Below are 16,746 nucleotides of genomic sequence, written 5' to 3' on the forward strand. Positions count from 1 at the left end.
ATTTCTGAAGCTTACATCACACATTTGACCTGAACAAAGTGAGGCTATGATTCCTACTCCACCTATGCAAATATCAGGAGTGATGATAGCATGTTGAACTTTGCCTCTGTTTAAGAAGAATGTCTAGTATTTTCCCATAGCTTTTTGACTGTGCAGTACTTATAGTAGTAAATTTAAATTTACTTTTGTCACTAAAGAAAGAAGCTAACTACAAATTAGCTCAGAAAGTAGGTGTCTTAGCTAGTTTTTTTTCCACATGTGACTATAATTACTGTATACCACTTTAACAAATGAAGGCTGTGAGTGAACAACTTCCTCTGTTCTTCCCTACTACATTTTGGTTGCTACGAAAAGAGTCCATCTTTGGCTTAGCATTCATTATGCTATAAAAATGATCCCTCTGTCCCTTGAAAAGTAATGGCCAAAGTTTTCAAATATAGGAACTTTTGGCAATCCCTCTAATCGGTGCTTAAATATGGACTTAAGAGCCTCAGTTTAGGCTTATTTTTGAAAATTTTGATCATATAGCTGTACTTACTCTAGCTGTGTTTGAGATGTTAACTCTGCTGACAGTAGATTTCTCTTAATCTGAGATCTAAATAGTATATTACTTTATCTGTACGCACACAGTACTTTCTTCATTACTGTTCTCTTGTGATAATACTTAGAAAGCTAACATTTTTTCCTTGCAAAATGACCCAGGGGGCTGTGGTGGCTTCAGAAATTTCTTGATGTGGCCACATTTGAGAGAAGCTGGCATAGACCACACTGCTGACAGTATGGGATGAACTATAATTAGCTTTTGTCAGTGCAATCAGAGATGTGGCAACATTACTTTTAGACATACCCAATCTAGCTTTGATCTAGCTAGCTTGGCTGACAAGAGAAGTGAAGCCTCGTTTTCTCCATTGTATACTCAAGAGTCCAGGGTGGAGTTGTATAGCCTGTGGTATCTGGAGTTCAGACCTTGGGTCTTGGGCAGGGTTGTGCAACTAGTGCTGACATTGCTTCACTTATTTGAGCTAGATAGATCAAAACTAGCTTGCATATGTCCACACATGTTGTAGTCACACTTCTGATTGTGGGGTAGATACTCCCTTAGTGTTTGCTGTGTTTTTTCAATAATATGAAAAGTCTATTTTAAAGGTCAGTAAGTACCCTTATATACACTTTTATCTCCTCAATCTGTTCTGACCACTAGACCAGTGATTGTGTATTTATGTAATATTGAAAAAATCCACCCCACTTCAGCCTACCATGTTCTGGGATGGACTGGTGAGGGTTCATTGTGCTTAACTTCTAGAATGTAGCAGTGTCAAGCCACAATTAACCATGAAGTTAATTAAGGAGTAGCTTTGTCTAGCTGAGAACTTAGGCCATCATTTTCTGTTGGTAGAAGGCTGGTTGTTTTGAGGGGCTGGTGAATGTGTGCACATGCCAATAATGAGAGACTCGCATCATTCTAAGCATCTTGTGAGAACAAGAAAGACAAAATTAAAGGCATTCCAGTTTAAAAAAAAAAAAAGTAACAGCCACTGTAATTTTAAATTTTATTCCTCTATGCATGCTCATTTTATGTATGCTTCTACACTCAGGAATTAACTTTCAAAGTTATCCATGTATTTGCTAACAGGCAAACAGTCATGTAAAACAATTTCGAATAAAAAGAACAGCCCCTGAGTTTACAATCTAAACTGCAGTGAGCGATTTAGAGTATTCTTAAGTATATCTGATAATAAATTTCAGTTAAATTATACTTTAAGTGCTATTTTTATAGGTGCCAATATGAATACAGTTTAAAATCTAATTAAAGCTCCTTGAATCGTTGCAATGAAACCATTCTCCACATAGTTCTGTACCATGTGTAGCACTTACTTCAGTTTGTGATTCCTCAGGTTTCCCTATCTGTACGACTGTGGGATAGTGTGTTGCTGTATGGTTAGGCTTCCAAAATCTATCAGAATCAGGTTCTGGTAAGTTAAGCTCTTTAACTTAACACAAGTACACATTTTCAATAACAGCATGCAATTGGATTTCAGACCTAAAGTAAAATATGAATAAAACTTAGATTGAACGGTAGACAAAATTGGACAATATACTCAAACATCAAATTGCAGTATATACTTTCTATAACGTGAACTTGCCGTTCCTGAAATTGTCTTGAATTAAGAGTTCTTGAATTGTTAGTAACACATCTATATGTTATAACTGAACGGTGAACTCCACAACACAAATATACTTGTTCAGTTTTGTTTCAGACGTTATCTTTGGGAGAAAACCACCACTAATCACTTTATTTAATTTTTTAAATATTTATTTTTCAGTATAATTAAATTCTGAGGAAGATGTTCACAATACTCCAGCTGCTGAAGAATACATGAAATACAGGGAACTTTTAAACAATCTTTTATTGGGTATAGCTTAATTGTAAAAACAAATGAAATGTCTGGATTTAGTGCAGCAACTTTCAGGCACTTCATATAAATAAATACTTTTATTCTTTCTAAATGTACAAGAAGCTCATCTTTAAAAACGTAGACATCAGAATTATGGCATTTCTGTGGTGTACAGAACATCTAGGAGTGGATACTTTACACAAAACAGTAACTGCCATTTCCTGTTATCTTGGCAAAGAATATTAAATGTGTCATCTACGGTAGCTGAACTCATGAGAGGAATATACATTTTGTGGTTTTTTTCAATCTCAGTCAAAGAAGCACTTTAAATTTAAATTACATGACCTAAACAAACCACTTATTTTAAGTTTATTTTGTCAGCAATATTCTTATCTAAATAATTGACACATCTAGTTTCAATTACTTTGCATACTTATTTATCCATCTGTGCATTTATTTTTTTAAAGGAATAGCTTAAATTTTGTAGATAAGTCCTAGAAAAGATCGGGTATATATGGAACCTGTGGAATGGACACCACAGTTGCAATAACTTTATCAGTGCTTTCAAGAATCCAAACAGCATGTAAACAAAATAGTTGCTGCCTAAAATAATCATGCCTTCACAATTGTTTTAACCTGCTAATACAAATAATGTGAAGATCTAGTCTCCTATCTCTTTATGCTTTGTTGAATTGTAAAACACCTTTGGGCCTTGTTAGTATCTACTTAGATTTCTGACTATCATTTGTTTTTTGTGATGTTCAAAACTATAAGGAGGACTATATAACAGGTCATGGACTTTGGGGCACAAAGGCAGGAGAGAGAAAACTTGGACATCTTTTAGAAATGTGTAATTTTTACAGTAATTACATTTTTCTATAAAGTATTTAATCATTATATGAACAGTTTTCTAAGATGAAAAAGGGTAATCTGTACAAGAAAACAGTTTCACAGCTGAAGAAAGGTACAGTTCAGTCCCAGTATCTTCTCTCGGTTTATATTGTAGATTCACTAACAAATATTTTAGCTTTTAAAGTCTGGAGGCTGTGTTGAAAAAAGTTTTCGGAAGTTTCAATTTCAGAGCATCTGGAATCCTGTAGTCTAGTTACTCTGCTCTTTATTGAGTTTTGAATCGTCTCTGATGTAAAATAGTATACTATAGGGTCAAAACAACAATTTGAGACTGCAATGCAGAGAGTGATAGGATACATAGTCCTGACAGCAGTTACTAATGAACAATTAATCCATCTTTGTGTTCTCATAAGAGAATAAAGTATTAGGGTAATGTTATATGGTACAAAACAGAAACAGAATATCACCAAATGGACAAAAATCATTCTGAGTACCTTTTTTTTGCTTAACTTGTTCCGACTTAATGTAACTGGTTTATTCAAAGTTCTTAAAACCATCGTAGAACAGGTCACGTTTAAGATCAGTGGAATAAAAAATCCCACAATTTCAATAAAGATCACAATCCTTGATATATATGTTTTCCATGTGGAATTAGGAAAGTTTTCAAAACATGTACTTTGGTTGGTAGTACTAGTGTCATTTAGTACTTTGGTACTACTGTCATTTAGTGGAACCGTGGACTGAAAAAAGCTTGCTGGTATGCTTCCTGCTATCACAGTTATCCATACTGCAACACAGACAATTGTTGCATTTTGTTTGGTTCTAAGAGTCTTAGACCAAAATGGATGTACTATGGCTAAAAAACGATCTACACTTATGCAAGTCAAGAAGAAAATGCTTCCATACATGTTTGTATAAAACATTGTGACAGAAATCTTGCAAAGTATGTCTCCAAATGGCCAGTATTGTATTGCAAAGTAATAAATCCTGAAGGGTAAAGTAAACACAAAAAGCAGATCCGATATTGCTAAATTAAGCATGTAAGTTGTTGTTTCATTTCGCATTTTTAATGTGAAAGTAAAAATGTATATAGCAACACAATTTGATATTAGACCAAGGACAAACACCATGCTAAAAATACATCCATATAAAGTATACTTAAAGGAGTCTTCACTGGGACAATTAGGTTGTACCATTATTATGGCAATTTAAATTTACAATGTTGAATTCCTTTAGTTAGCTGCCCTTCTGCTGTTGACTACTTTAAAATCTCTGGGTACCTTGTAGATGAATTTGGTCGGTGAGTGATTTCACAAGTTTTCCGTTTTACTTTAAAATTTCCAAGATGAAACATGAATGTTGCAGTAGGAAGATACAGCTCTGGTAATCACCAGGAGATCATTCTTTTCTGCCAAATTCCACAATAGCCAGACATCCAGTCCTGGTCGGTAAACCCAGTACAGGCAGCGCTGGTAGATGAAGTCATCCTTTTATTTAATTCCACACGCTCGTTTTCCCAGATGTAATGAAGCCGATACAGAACTTGCTGTTTTATGGTCAGTTGCAAGTCAGAAAGTAGAGTACTTTATATTGCAAACTTTCCCTCCAAAGTTTAACAGAGGTTCCTTTTTAGGAAAAGATTCCCCGGGCTCTGAAAAATGTAGGCATTTCAACCCCTCTCATTGCCGCTTGGCTGTAAAACAAGCTTTTCAACTTGCCTGCCTGCTAACCCCAAAGGGTGGAAAGCAGGCTGCTTTGAAATTAGAAATAAAATTCCAAAGCTTGTTCGTTCTTGCTGAATGTAGATATCCGCCTTAAACGCCGAGTGTATAGTAAGCCTTGCTTATTCGAAAGAGAGAAGGGGGGGAGAAAGCTCAATCATTTTGCAACATGACATCACAGGAAGAAGAGGCTGGACTTAAAGAATGGTTTCAATTCAGTTTGTTTGCCTTTCTTTAATCTGATAATGTGTCTGCAGGGAATATACCTCGGAGGCAGGCAAATGCTTGGCGTGGTGGAGCCGGCTGCTATTAACTCTTTCTGTACCGGGGAAAAGTCCTTTGTCAGCAAAAGTGCTTTTTATTTTTTTTAACTGCCCCATTCAGTGCAAAAATCTTTTTTTTTCTTTGTAGTTGTGATAGACTTCTGTGGATGGGAGAATAACTTCCACTTGTAAGCATTTAACTTCCTTTGTTGTTAATTATTTTTCACATTTTGAAATTCTTAATAGCTATCCCTGAATTTTTCATAAAGATGTAATTTTGGAAAATGTATTCTTCTCTGTGATACATAGAGCTGATGTTTTTTCTGAGAACTGTTAATTTATGTGAAGGGAAATTTAGAAAGAATAGAATTGAATCTGGGCATGGGGACAGGGAAGGGAGGTTAAAGCAATATATTGAGGGGTAGGAAAGGAGTATTAGAATATAGTGAGGTTAACAATCAAAATCACATATACCCAAATTTTGAACTAAGAAGACATGCCTATTATTGCCTCCATCAAAGTCTTTGTTTTTCTTTTTTAAATTGTGCATTCTGTAGGGCAAGGAAAGTATTTTCCTGTTTGTGAAGACTGAATACACTTTAGGTTCTAACACAATATAAAATACTTTATTCTGATAATTTTGTAAAGTAAATCACTTATTTGTACATTCTGTAATTATTCCTTCTAGCTACTAATACAATGGAAATAAATGTCTACTTATTAAAATACTGTGTAAATGTTAGAGAAACTCCTTTACAAGATGGTACAAGAAGACCCTCAGTTTAGATACACTAGTCTCTTTTGGACATAAAAAATGCATATTTTAGGTCTTAAAAGGGAAATCCTTGTGCATATGTGTGACTGATGCATTTCTTTCAAGCTAATTGTTCAGCAATCACACCTAAGCCATGGCCAGGTTAGCAAATAGTGTGTAGTCTATTCCCATTGTAAATAATGGTAGGTATCAACTTCTTATTCACAGGGGTGTGGCATAGTTTTTTCACTGCCAGGCTTAGCAAGCTGATGTCCGAAATGCATCAGAATGATTTTTGTACTAATTTAATTTAAGGCTTACTGGCAAATTTCTCTCTCCTTCCAAACAATTTTACACGGCTTTCTTGATAGAAGTGAATTGATAAATTGATAAACTCTATTTTTTCTTACATTTATGACCTGATAAATGTGCATATCTGGAGACTCCTGGTTAACCAAGAGGCATATATAGTTTACAATAAATATATTGGAGATGGAAAGGTGAATTGAGCAGAATTGTCTGCACTGTTAACTTTCAGCCATGAGATATAGATTTTTACTTCGTGTTATTGCTAAAAGTAAGGTTAGTAATACAGCAACCTATTTTCTTGCTTACTGTGTAAGCAAGACCATTATGTTTAGTCATGTTTTGTGTTCTCACTTTCTTATGTCCTAGGGCAAGATGTGGCCCGGGAGCCGGATCCAGCCCACCTAATAGTTTGATATGGTCGACATTCTGCATCTTGCCACTTCCTATTTATAACCTACTGCCTTTGACACTGAATTTCCAGGCAGTGGCTCAGTCAGCAGGATCCAATTAAATGGTTCACAGCTCCTGGTAGTGGCACTACCCTGGCAGGGGCTAGAGCTGAGAGCCCTTTAAGTAGGTACAGCAACCCCAGGCAGCTGCCAGTCAACATGGTAGTGGCAGGGACCGGTGCCAGGAGCCCTTAGCTGTATTTAATTCAAAGCTTCTGCCCCCCCTCCCCCGACAACTCTGGGGGGGAGGGGAGGGCTTTTCCCCAGCCCTGCTCCTTCTGCTTCAGGCCCTGCCCCATGACCATGTGCCAAAATTCATTAAGTGCCCCCCTGCAAAAATTGCCAACCCCTGCCCTAGTGCCTACTGAAGTAAATGAAAATCTTTCTAGTGCTTTCAATGGTTCAGGCCCTGGAAGGCCTGGGCTTGCTTCTCTGCTCATTCTTTAGTTTCTCTTCTGAGTATGGACTGTGAGCACATAACTTTCTTAGTAAAAGAGGACTGTAGCACAAATGTAAAACCCCAAACTTAAACATTTGGGTGTCTTAAGTTAAGCTCCTAGATACACATTTTAGGCACCTGATTAAGTTTATGAAATTAAGCACTAATGAACTCAGGTGGGTGGCAGGTCACTAATGCAAGTGCCTAATTATGGTTTTAGATCAGTGATTGGAACCCACCAGTTACATGTGGCCCATTGGCGTTCTGTGTGTGGCCCACAACGCATTTTGTTGACTGTTGTCCCTGTGCAGAGTTGCCTGATTCTGCTGGTTTCTGTCCATATACAGTAAACTTCCGATAATCTGGCACCTTTAGGACCCAGAGGATGCCAGATTATCAGATATGCCACACTATCGGGAGGGGGGGGCAATGAGGGGTATGGGGTGGGGTGGGAGGGATGGGGGGGCGGCACTGCAGGACCAACCTGGCAGCACCCCAGCTGCTCTGCCCCAGGCTTCCCCGAGTCAGCTGCTGGTCAGTTTCAGCAGCGGCTGACTTGGGGATGCCTGGGGCAGAGCAGCTGAAGTGCTGCAGGGTTGGTCCCTCAGCGCCAAGGGGTGGCGCTATGGGACCAACCCGGCAGCACCTCAGCTGCTCTGCCCCAGGCGTCCCCAAGTTAGCCACTGCTGAAACTGACTAGCGTCTGACTTGGGGAAGCCTGGGGCAGAGCAGCTCCAATTGTCCGACTGCCTGGAGCACTTCTGGGTTCCAGGTGTTGCCGGCCTATCAGGAGTGCCAGACAACTGGAGTTTTACTGGTCTTTATTTTCCTACCAGTATTACTAAAATGACAAGCTTGTAAAGCAAGGGCATGTGAAGTGAGGTGTATGTTGATTATACTCAACATTGACTGTAAGAACTGTATGCTACTTTTGCTAAGGTTGCCAGGTGTCCGGTTTTGAACCGGAAAGTCCAGTTTTTGAGCTTTCTGTTTGGGAAACAAATTGAGGAAAATATAAATGAGAGAATATAAATGTCCAGTATTTTCTAAATAAGATGTAATGTAGATTCTGATGTAATGTCAAGTGTGTCTGGTATTTTTGTTGAAACCATCTGGCAACCCTAACTTTTGCATCTAATCAAAGTTCTGCTATGGTTCGGTTGGCACATCCTGCAAATTCTAGGTACCCAACCACATTTTAGTAAAACTACCTTATCCCAGGAGACTATCTTGGTTATGACAATCTTGCAGCCTGCTGAAATGAAGGAGCACTCATGAAGCCCATTTACTAACCTTGATTGTGCATTGTTGATTTTGAGCTATTATTCAGGCACCCAAATCTGACAGCTTTTACACAAATGACTCCTCAGAGGTAATTCAGGAAGTAACATTTCTAGTCGCCCAACTTCTAGGCCTGTTTTATTTGGCTAACACGTCAGCATATAGGCTATAAGGACTAGGGTTGCCAGATACTTTCACAAAAAATCCTGAACATGGCAGGGGAAAAAAAAAATGGTTGAGCCAAACAAAACAAAACGGGGAGCCAAAGTTGGTGGGGGGTGGGTGGGGAAGGTCGCTGCAACTTTAAATATCCCTGTGCTCCTGTCTCCCCTCGCCAGATGCAGCAGAGGAAGAATGTCCCCGCTGGCCTTCTGTCCGAGAGAAACAGAAAATATGGGACACTTTAAATGTCTGGTATTTTCTGGGTTTTTTCCCCGGACAGAGGCCAGAAATAATGGACTGTCTGGACAAAAACTAGACACCTGGCAACCCTAGTAAGAACTAGTGCATAGAGCACTGGACTACAGTTCAGGAAGCCTACGGCTGTATTCTTGGCTCTGCTGGTGGCCTACTGGATGGCCTTGGGCAAGTATCTCACCTCTGTACTTCAATTTCTTCATCTAGTAAATCAATTTAAGGTTTATGACTGAAAAGGCATGAAGTTGCCAAAGATAAACCTTCCAATTACTTTAGTGGTCTTTAAATCAGACCCCAAATCAGTATAACCACTAACTCGCTACACCTCGCTTTTCTGACAGAAAAAGGCTAATTGTCCTGTGGCAGAAAGCACTAGGTACCCTATAATCATATCTTGTACTCCTTAGTTATTGTATAAAATTAACACATTGGTGATGGCAGTGCTGAATTGGAGAGATTCAACTGTCTGACTACAAAGAGATTGTAATATTCTAATTGCTCTGCATTTTGGAATTTTTAAAATGTCTCTGTTCCCAAGTGTATCCTATAACAAATAATTGTAATCTGCTGTATAGTTACTTCCAGAAAAGTTACATTACCTACACAGACTTTTGAACATTCTGGCTATGAAAGCTCTTGTCTAAAAAATCCAAATATCTTTCTCCAACTCAACTCACATTGTTTTGTTGCTCTGAGTTTCTTTGCAGTTTAATAGCCAAAATTGGACATCAGTTAGCAACTGTTGGCACCAATTTGTTCATATTTATATAATTTACATTTTCATTTTAGAAGCTTTTAAAAATGGACTCGTAAAAAAAGTTCAAGTGATCCAGCTTGTTCTGTATGAATGCCCTTTTTTCTTCGTTATATACCATTCTGCCAGTCTTTATCGTCCGATTTTTTTCAGCAGTGATTTGATATTTACTTCTGCATCACTGAAAAGATATTCACTAGCATTAAGCATATACTGATCTCTTTGGAACTCCACTGGAAACACTCCCATTGGATAATTTCCCATTGAAAACTACTTTTTATGTCCGTCAGCAAGTTCTTTATCCATTTAATATGTACTTTATGAATATTGCATATGCTAACTTTTTGATCAGAATGTTCAGTGGTACTGAGTCAAATGCTTTATAAAACTCTAAATATTACTTGTAAGTTACCTTTACCTACCAAACTTGTAATCTCATCAAAGACCGAAGTCAGATTTACTTATTTTTTATAAACCATGTTAACATTAATTACATTCATTTTCTTTAATTCTTTATCAACTGAATCAGATATCAGCTTTTCCATTTTTTGCTTGAAATTTATTTCAGGCTACAGGACTGTATTTGCCTGTATCATTACAGTTGCCTTTTGGAATACTGACGCAGAAGTAGCACTCTTTCAGACTTATGGTATTTTCCTGGTATTCCAAGTTTTATTAAAAATCAACATCAGCTGTTCAAATACCTCTTCAGCCAACCCTTAGGACTCTTCTACACATTGTGGGCATGCTCATTTAAAAATGTTTATCCCTTGAAAAGGATGATTAACAATCTTCTTAGTTCCTAATTATTTGGAAAGTACTCTATCATGTAATACATACACACCCTTGTTTCTTTTAAAATATAGGATGGAAGTATTTATCAACCATTTTTATCTTTTCTTCATAATTAACAATTTTGCCCTCTTTATCTAGTAAGTTGGCCATATGCTATGGCCAAAATTTCTTTTGCTCCTAATATACTTTTTTCAATTAACCCTTCCCCCTTCATATTATACCTAGTGCAGCTGTAGATTCCCCCTCCAGTCTCTTAAGTTTCATTTAATTGTTCTATACTTCATAACTTCTAATGTATATTGTTTATACCTGTCTTTTGCCATTGTTTATATATTGCTTTTAAAAATATATTTCTAATTGCTGTCTTCACTTCGCAACTAAACCAAGATGGCTTTATGGCCAAAGTTTCCTCTTTCTTGATTCTGGCTTTTTGTTTATGTAATAATTCTTTTTATGGAACTCCCAATTTACTTTTTTCTGTCTAGTTTTTACCTCCAGTATCTTTTTCTCATGATTTCTCAGCTTTGGAAAATTTGGCTTTTGGAATTACTGAGTGTGAATATTAGTTTGAGGTGGTCCTCTGCCCATCTTGAATGTAATCAGGCCATTGGCAGCCACCAACTTTCAGTTCAGTGATTGGTTCATCTCTACCTACGGTGACCATATTTTCTGAACCAAAAATAGGGATACCTTAGCCACACCCCCTGACCTGTTAGGCCCCACCTACCTGCCACAGGAAGTCCTCCCCTGGGGATATTACTTCCGGGGCCATAATGTGACGGGCAGTAAAGGTGTCATGTGACCCCTCTAAACTCCTCCCACCGTCCTTGACCAATAAGGATGGGTTTGGGAACTATAGGAACCCTCCATGTAACTATACTTCAATTGCATTAACTCTGACCTCAGACTTAGGGTCTCAGGATACTGCAGCGCTAGGGGTCCAACTTCAATTCAGATGAGATCCAGGATCCAAGACCAGTTATTTTGCAGTGTTCATGCAGCCCCATTTGACTTGGGGCCTGGGAATCATACAGAATTCTCTCTCAAATTCATGGGACAACTTCCTTAGTTCTCTTAACTGGAACTGGTAAGTATTGTCTGTTAATAGGTAATCAGAGGGGGCTGGAGCAGCTGCGGACGGGTTGCTCTAGTCTGGAACTGTCCCGGTCTACGGGGAGCTTGGTGTCCCAGCTGGCAGGGACTGAACTAGTGTCCAGAGCAGAGTCTCTCCGTGGGGAGTCCAGCTTGCTGTCGACAGGGACTACTCGAGAAGGGGCTGCACCTGACATTAACCTGTTAACTGATGAATGGGAGTTTACATCCCTAGTGAGATGTCCCGCAACTGCATTTTTGATGTTACTGCAAAACTATCAAGTGTCCTGTGTTTCCACAAGCCAGAATGACAATACTGAACTAATCATGACAGTTACAGGATGGAGAAGACCATGTCTCTAACCCTCACTACCACAGCTTGAAAGGTACATTTTCTATGGAGGTCAATAGGGCTGGGCTATTTTATATGTAAAGCTACTGAGAAATGTACATATCAATACTAGGATGGCAATGCCTATTATGTAAATAATACCTAATATTAATTACCAAATGATACTCCTTCCCAACCTGCTTACAAATGGTCTCATCTAATTTAAACTAGGATTGGGCCCAAAGCAGTTTGATATTACCTGAGAAGATCCAGTTATATTTTTGAAGGGTGACTAAATGTTAAGGGACCAATCAGTAAAAGCCCTAGTGCTTGGTAGAAGCAATTGAAGAAAATTGGAGAGACTTTCAATTGACTTCTTCTGACAACAGTGCTTTATCTCCCAGGATGTGGGGTCTTTAGCACAGGTTTCACTTCGTGACAGAATAACTCAGAAATGTGTTCTCACAGTTAACTCCATTCAGGTCTAGATAATGTGCAGATCAAGAGAACAAGTCCCTTGAAACTGGAAGTCAAAACATCTCACCTCTTCACCCAGCTTACAAAGGGCTTGTTCACCCAGGCACACAAGTCATAACAAATAGTGATAGAAATGTAGCCGTGTTAATCTGGGGTAGCTGAAGCAAAATGCAGGACAATGTAGCACTTTAAAGACTAACAAGATGGTTTATTAGATGATGAGCTTTCGTGGGCCAGACCCACTTCCTCAGATCAAATAGTGGAAGAAAATAGTCACAACCATATATACCAAAGGATACAATTAAAAAAAGAACACATATGAAAAGGACAAATCACATTGCAGAACAGGAGGGGGATGCAGGGGGGAGGGGGGAAGGAAGGAAGGTAAGTGTCTGTGAATTGATAATATTAGAGGTGGGGAGAGTGGGATGTTTGTGAGTTAATGGTATTAGAGGTGATAATTGGGGAAGCTATCTTGGTAATGGGTGAGATAGTTCAAGTGTTTGTTCATTCCTTTTTGGAGAGTGTCGAATTTTAACATGAATGACAGTTCAGAGGATTCCCTTTCAAGTGCAGATGTAAAAGGTCTTTGTAGCAGAAAGGACACTCTCTCGACTTAACCACCTGCACTTAACCACTCGCAAAGAGTCTATCTATCATCCACACAAGAGTGACATGGTGATTTCACTTCTGTGGTAACAGACATAATCTCTCTGTGGGCTCTTGTGGAGCATCAGAGAGTCTGCAGCAGTCTCTTGGGGGAAGAGGTCGGAGGTACCTCTATTTCAGTGGTTCTCAAACTTTTTGGCCTATGACTCAGTGTAAACCTTTCTGGAGACCACCAGTTGGTAATGGAAACTCACTGCTAATTACACAATTATTCTCAAACCATTTTTCTAGTGCTGCAGCTAGGGAGAACAGTTTAATTTAAATGATTAAACAGATTATGATTTTATCTCACATTAGTTTATCAAACTTCATTTAAAATAAAGTAAAATATTAGTTTATGTCCAATGCAAAATGTTCAATGTCGTCTGTCTTATGGCAGGGGTAGGCAATCTTTTTTGCATCAGGAACCATTGACACACAAAAAAATTAATTGGGGATCACAAAAGTGAGAAGCAAAAACACACTTTGAAAAACCTCCAACCTCAGTGAAGTGGACCCTTGATTGTGCCCTACAGACAAAGCCCCCCTCTGCCAGAGTCTCTCCCATGTCCCTAACAGAGAGCTCCTCTCTGCCAGCCCCTTCCCACATCCCTAACTGCCAATCTGTCCCCACAGACAGAGTACCCCTCTGCCAGCCTCTCCCCCATGTTCCTGACTAACTGCCAGGTGGGAAGTAGGGTGTCTGGCCAGGGGGAAGGAGCAGGAACAATGGAGGGTGCAGTGTTTGGCCAGGAAGGAGGGTGCAGGATCAGCTATAGACGAAGGAGCAGGGTGGGAGATTGAAGTGTAGGCTTCTGGGCAAGAGGAGAGGGGACACTTACCTGGCTTCATGCCACTTGTCAGTAGGGAAAACTTCTGCATGCCCAGCAGGGTGGGGAGCAGGAGGGAACTCAGCCCTCCCTTCCCCCATGCTGCGGGCAGCCCACTCAGCCACAAGGCTGGGAGCACCAACTTGGCTTCCCATTAACAGCGGAGGGAGGGGGATTAGGGTGAAGAAAGGCCCCACCCTGCTAGACCTGGCTTGTGGAAATGGGTCTGTGCACTGCTGCTCTCCCAGCAGAGTGGGAAGGGATGTGGGGGTGGGGGGAAAGAGTGGCCGTGCACAGAGCACACCGGCAGAGCCTGAATTTTCCCTGCTCTGCAGCACTCTAGCCGGGCTCTGCACGGTCCCTGCTGGGACTCTGGTGGCAGCCCCCAGGAATGGCTCGCTGGCTCCAGCCAGCGCCCTTCTCAACCCCCCCCCCGACAGCTGTGGCGGTCACTGTACCAAGGACAAGCAGCTACCTGCAGATGGAGGCGGAAGTGTGGCTGGGCTGGTGGCTGCGCGCGATGGAGGCAATCCCATAGCGGGAGAGAAGGGCAATGTGGCGGGGGGGCTTGCTGGATGGCAGCGTGTCCTGCACTGGAGCTTGGAGCTCTAAACTCTGCATGCCACCAGCAGCGGCCCTGGCTGCCCATGCAAAGCACGAAGGGAGCAGCCTACGTGCTGGGTGGAGGTGGGAGTTGCTGCTGCACCGTGCTAGCGCTGTCTGTCTGCGAGGGTGTCCTGTGGGAGAGGAGGAGGGGAAATGGCGGTGCTGTTTATAGCTGGGTCCGAACAGGTTTTCCAGGACATTTGCCTCCTTTATTGGAACACTGGGACAGAGCTTTTAAATCCGGGACTGTCCTGGAAAAAAGGGACGTGTGGTCACCATATCTGTACCCATAAAGAGATTCAAAATAGTTACTTTAGGCTCAATGCCTTTTGTGTTAAAAAATCATCATCTATAATTTTTGAAAACGCATGATGTTTTACTATAGGCTGAGTGAGACTAGGTCTCCCAAACTGAAATCCCCATAATAGTTTTCTTTCTGCGTATTAGAGACAGGTGCTTAATGAGTATCACATCTTGTGTCTGGCTTAATTCAGTGGTCCGTAACAGACTTCCTCTGATATCTTCTCCTGTACTTTGTTAGTAAGACATTTATCCATATTCATTCAGATCTTGTGGTTCTGAATTTTCAATAACTTGAAATAAGTAATAGAAGCTTTAGTATGGGCTGTCACTGCCCTACCTTTTTTAAACACTATCCTTCCTAAGCAGGTTATAACCCCTGATTTTAACATGACAATCATGCCTGTTTCAGTAATACAATTATATCAAATTTCTTCTAATCAATCAGCATTTCCAGTTTCTCTTGCTTGTTACACTGACTTTTAGCGCTGGTCTATAAGCAGCTGAAAAAATTTGCTCTTTTTATGTTGGTCATATTTTTTCAAATCTAGTATGTCACAAAGGAATTGAGTTTATACTTCATTTTCCTTGTTAGCTCAAAATCTACCAGTTTGCTTCTCATTTTTGAAAAAAAATGTGTAATAGATTTGCCTCAACTATCCTGGCTAGACGGATTTATTTAAGTAGGCAGTAAATGTTGATTTAAGACAGCTATACCCCTGCTGAGGTACTAACACCTTCTTGAAGGGTACTGTGGGCTCTCTTCACGTGTTGTCCTTTAATGAATTTGGAGGAATGCTACAATTATTGTTTGGGCAAGCTGGGGTCTGCTCTTTGCCTCTCCTATTGTTCTTCTTTGCATGGCTTTGCGGCCCATTCAGGATTCTATGTAGAGGACAAACTGGATGACTTTCAGAAAAAGATACTCTAGTGCAGTGGTTCCCAAACTTTTTGGCATCAGCCCCCTTTTTGATTTTTGAAAAACCTTCACGCCCCTCCTCTAAAATAGCAGCAAAACTTGTTGAGCAAAAACAAAAGGAAAAAAGGAACTGAACAGGGCAGCAAAACTTGATGGGGGGAGGGGGGAGAAGGCTGGGTCACCTCGCACCCTCCCTGGAATTTCTTCATGCCCCCCTAGTTTGAGAACCCATGCTCTAGTACATGAGTTCCCAAACTGGGGGGCATGAAGAAATTCCAGGGGGGGGGTGAGGGGCAACCCAGCCCCCCCCCATTAAGTTTTGCTGCCCTGTTCAGTTCCTTTTTTCCTTTTGTTTTTGCTCAAGTTTTGCTGCTATTGGAGAGGAGGGACGTGAGGGTTTTTCAAAAATCAAAAAGGGGGGCGTGATGCCAAAAAGTTTGGGAACCACTTCATCTAGTGTATAAGATATCAAGTATGGATAGCATTTGATGCATATTCATCATGTGCTTTTTTGATGAGAAGACTCAGTCAGGAACTCTATTTCATCTATAGCAAGACATACTTCTGGTTTCTTTTCGTATGTTTCGTAAGTGGGAAATAGACAGCACTGTGCTATGACTTTTTACTTACTTCCTTGAAACTTGTTAGTTCCCATTGGGATCACGGAAGTGGTTGTGCCTGACTTCAATTAGATTCTGCAGTCAGAAAGCTAATAGGTTTCCCCTGCATGGCAGTGCGAGAAGTCCTTACATAATGGGCCAAGCAGAGAAACCGCTTTTAGGTCCTGCACACTTCACAGCTGAAGGCGAATTTTTTAGCAGTTTCCATCTCACATTCACAGGAGAGCCCTCACTTTCAATCTGGGCAATTCACATAGTCGAAAAGAAGCATTTCCTAACATGCTAAAAGCAATGTCTTTATCTTAAGCTGCAGGAAGTAGCTTTGTGCAGAAACAACAGTTGAATAGTTGAAAACCCCCAATCTTAAACGTGCTGTCAAGTTTTCAGTTTATATGAAACTTTATTGGCTTGCTGTGTGAGTATCTCCATCCTGTGCAGGCAGAACGATTCATTTTTATTTGTGTTGCATAATCGTGGCTCATAAGAGGAAAAT

General features: G+C 40.2%; 2 protein-coding genes across 6 annotated transcripts in view; one reads left to right on the forward strand and one right to left on the reverse strand.

Moving 5' to 3' along the window:
* RB1 (RB transcriptional corepressor 1) overlaps positions 1-16,746 on the forward strand; it is a 152,369-nt gene that overhangs the window by 81,105 nt on the left and 54,518 nt on the right. Inside the window, exon 18 of one of the 5 annotated variants that reach the window (XM_075919039.1) lies at positions 1,896-2,034. The exons of the other annotated variants lie outside the window; for them this stretch is intronic. Coding sequence (XP_075775154.1) covers positions 1,896-1,943 — 48 coding nt within the window. The 3' untranslated portion in view covers positions 1,944-2,034. Of the gene's footprint in view, positions 1-1,895; positions 2,035-16,746 lie in introns of those variants that run through there. 5 annotated transcript variants of the gene reach the window in all.
* LPAR6 (lysophosphatidic acid receptor 6) lies at positions 3,392-4,444 on the reverse strand. The gene has a single exon (XM_075919040.1). The coding sequence runs from the start codon at positions 4,442-4,444 to the stop codon at positions 3,392-3,394; it is 1,053 nt and encodes a 350-aa protein (XP_075775155.1).

The sequence above is a fragment of the Pelodiscus sinensis genome, chromosome 1 (genome assembly GCF_049634645.1).
Source record: "Pelodiscus sinensis isolate JC-2024 chromosome 1, ASM4963464v1, whole genome shotgun sequence".
NCBI lineage: Eukaryota > Metazoa > Chordata > Testudines > Trionychidae > Pelodiscus > Pelodiscus sinensis.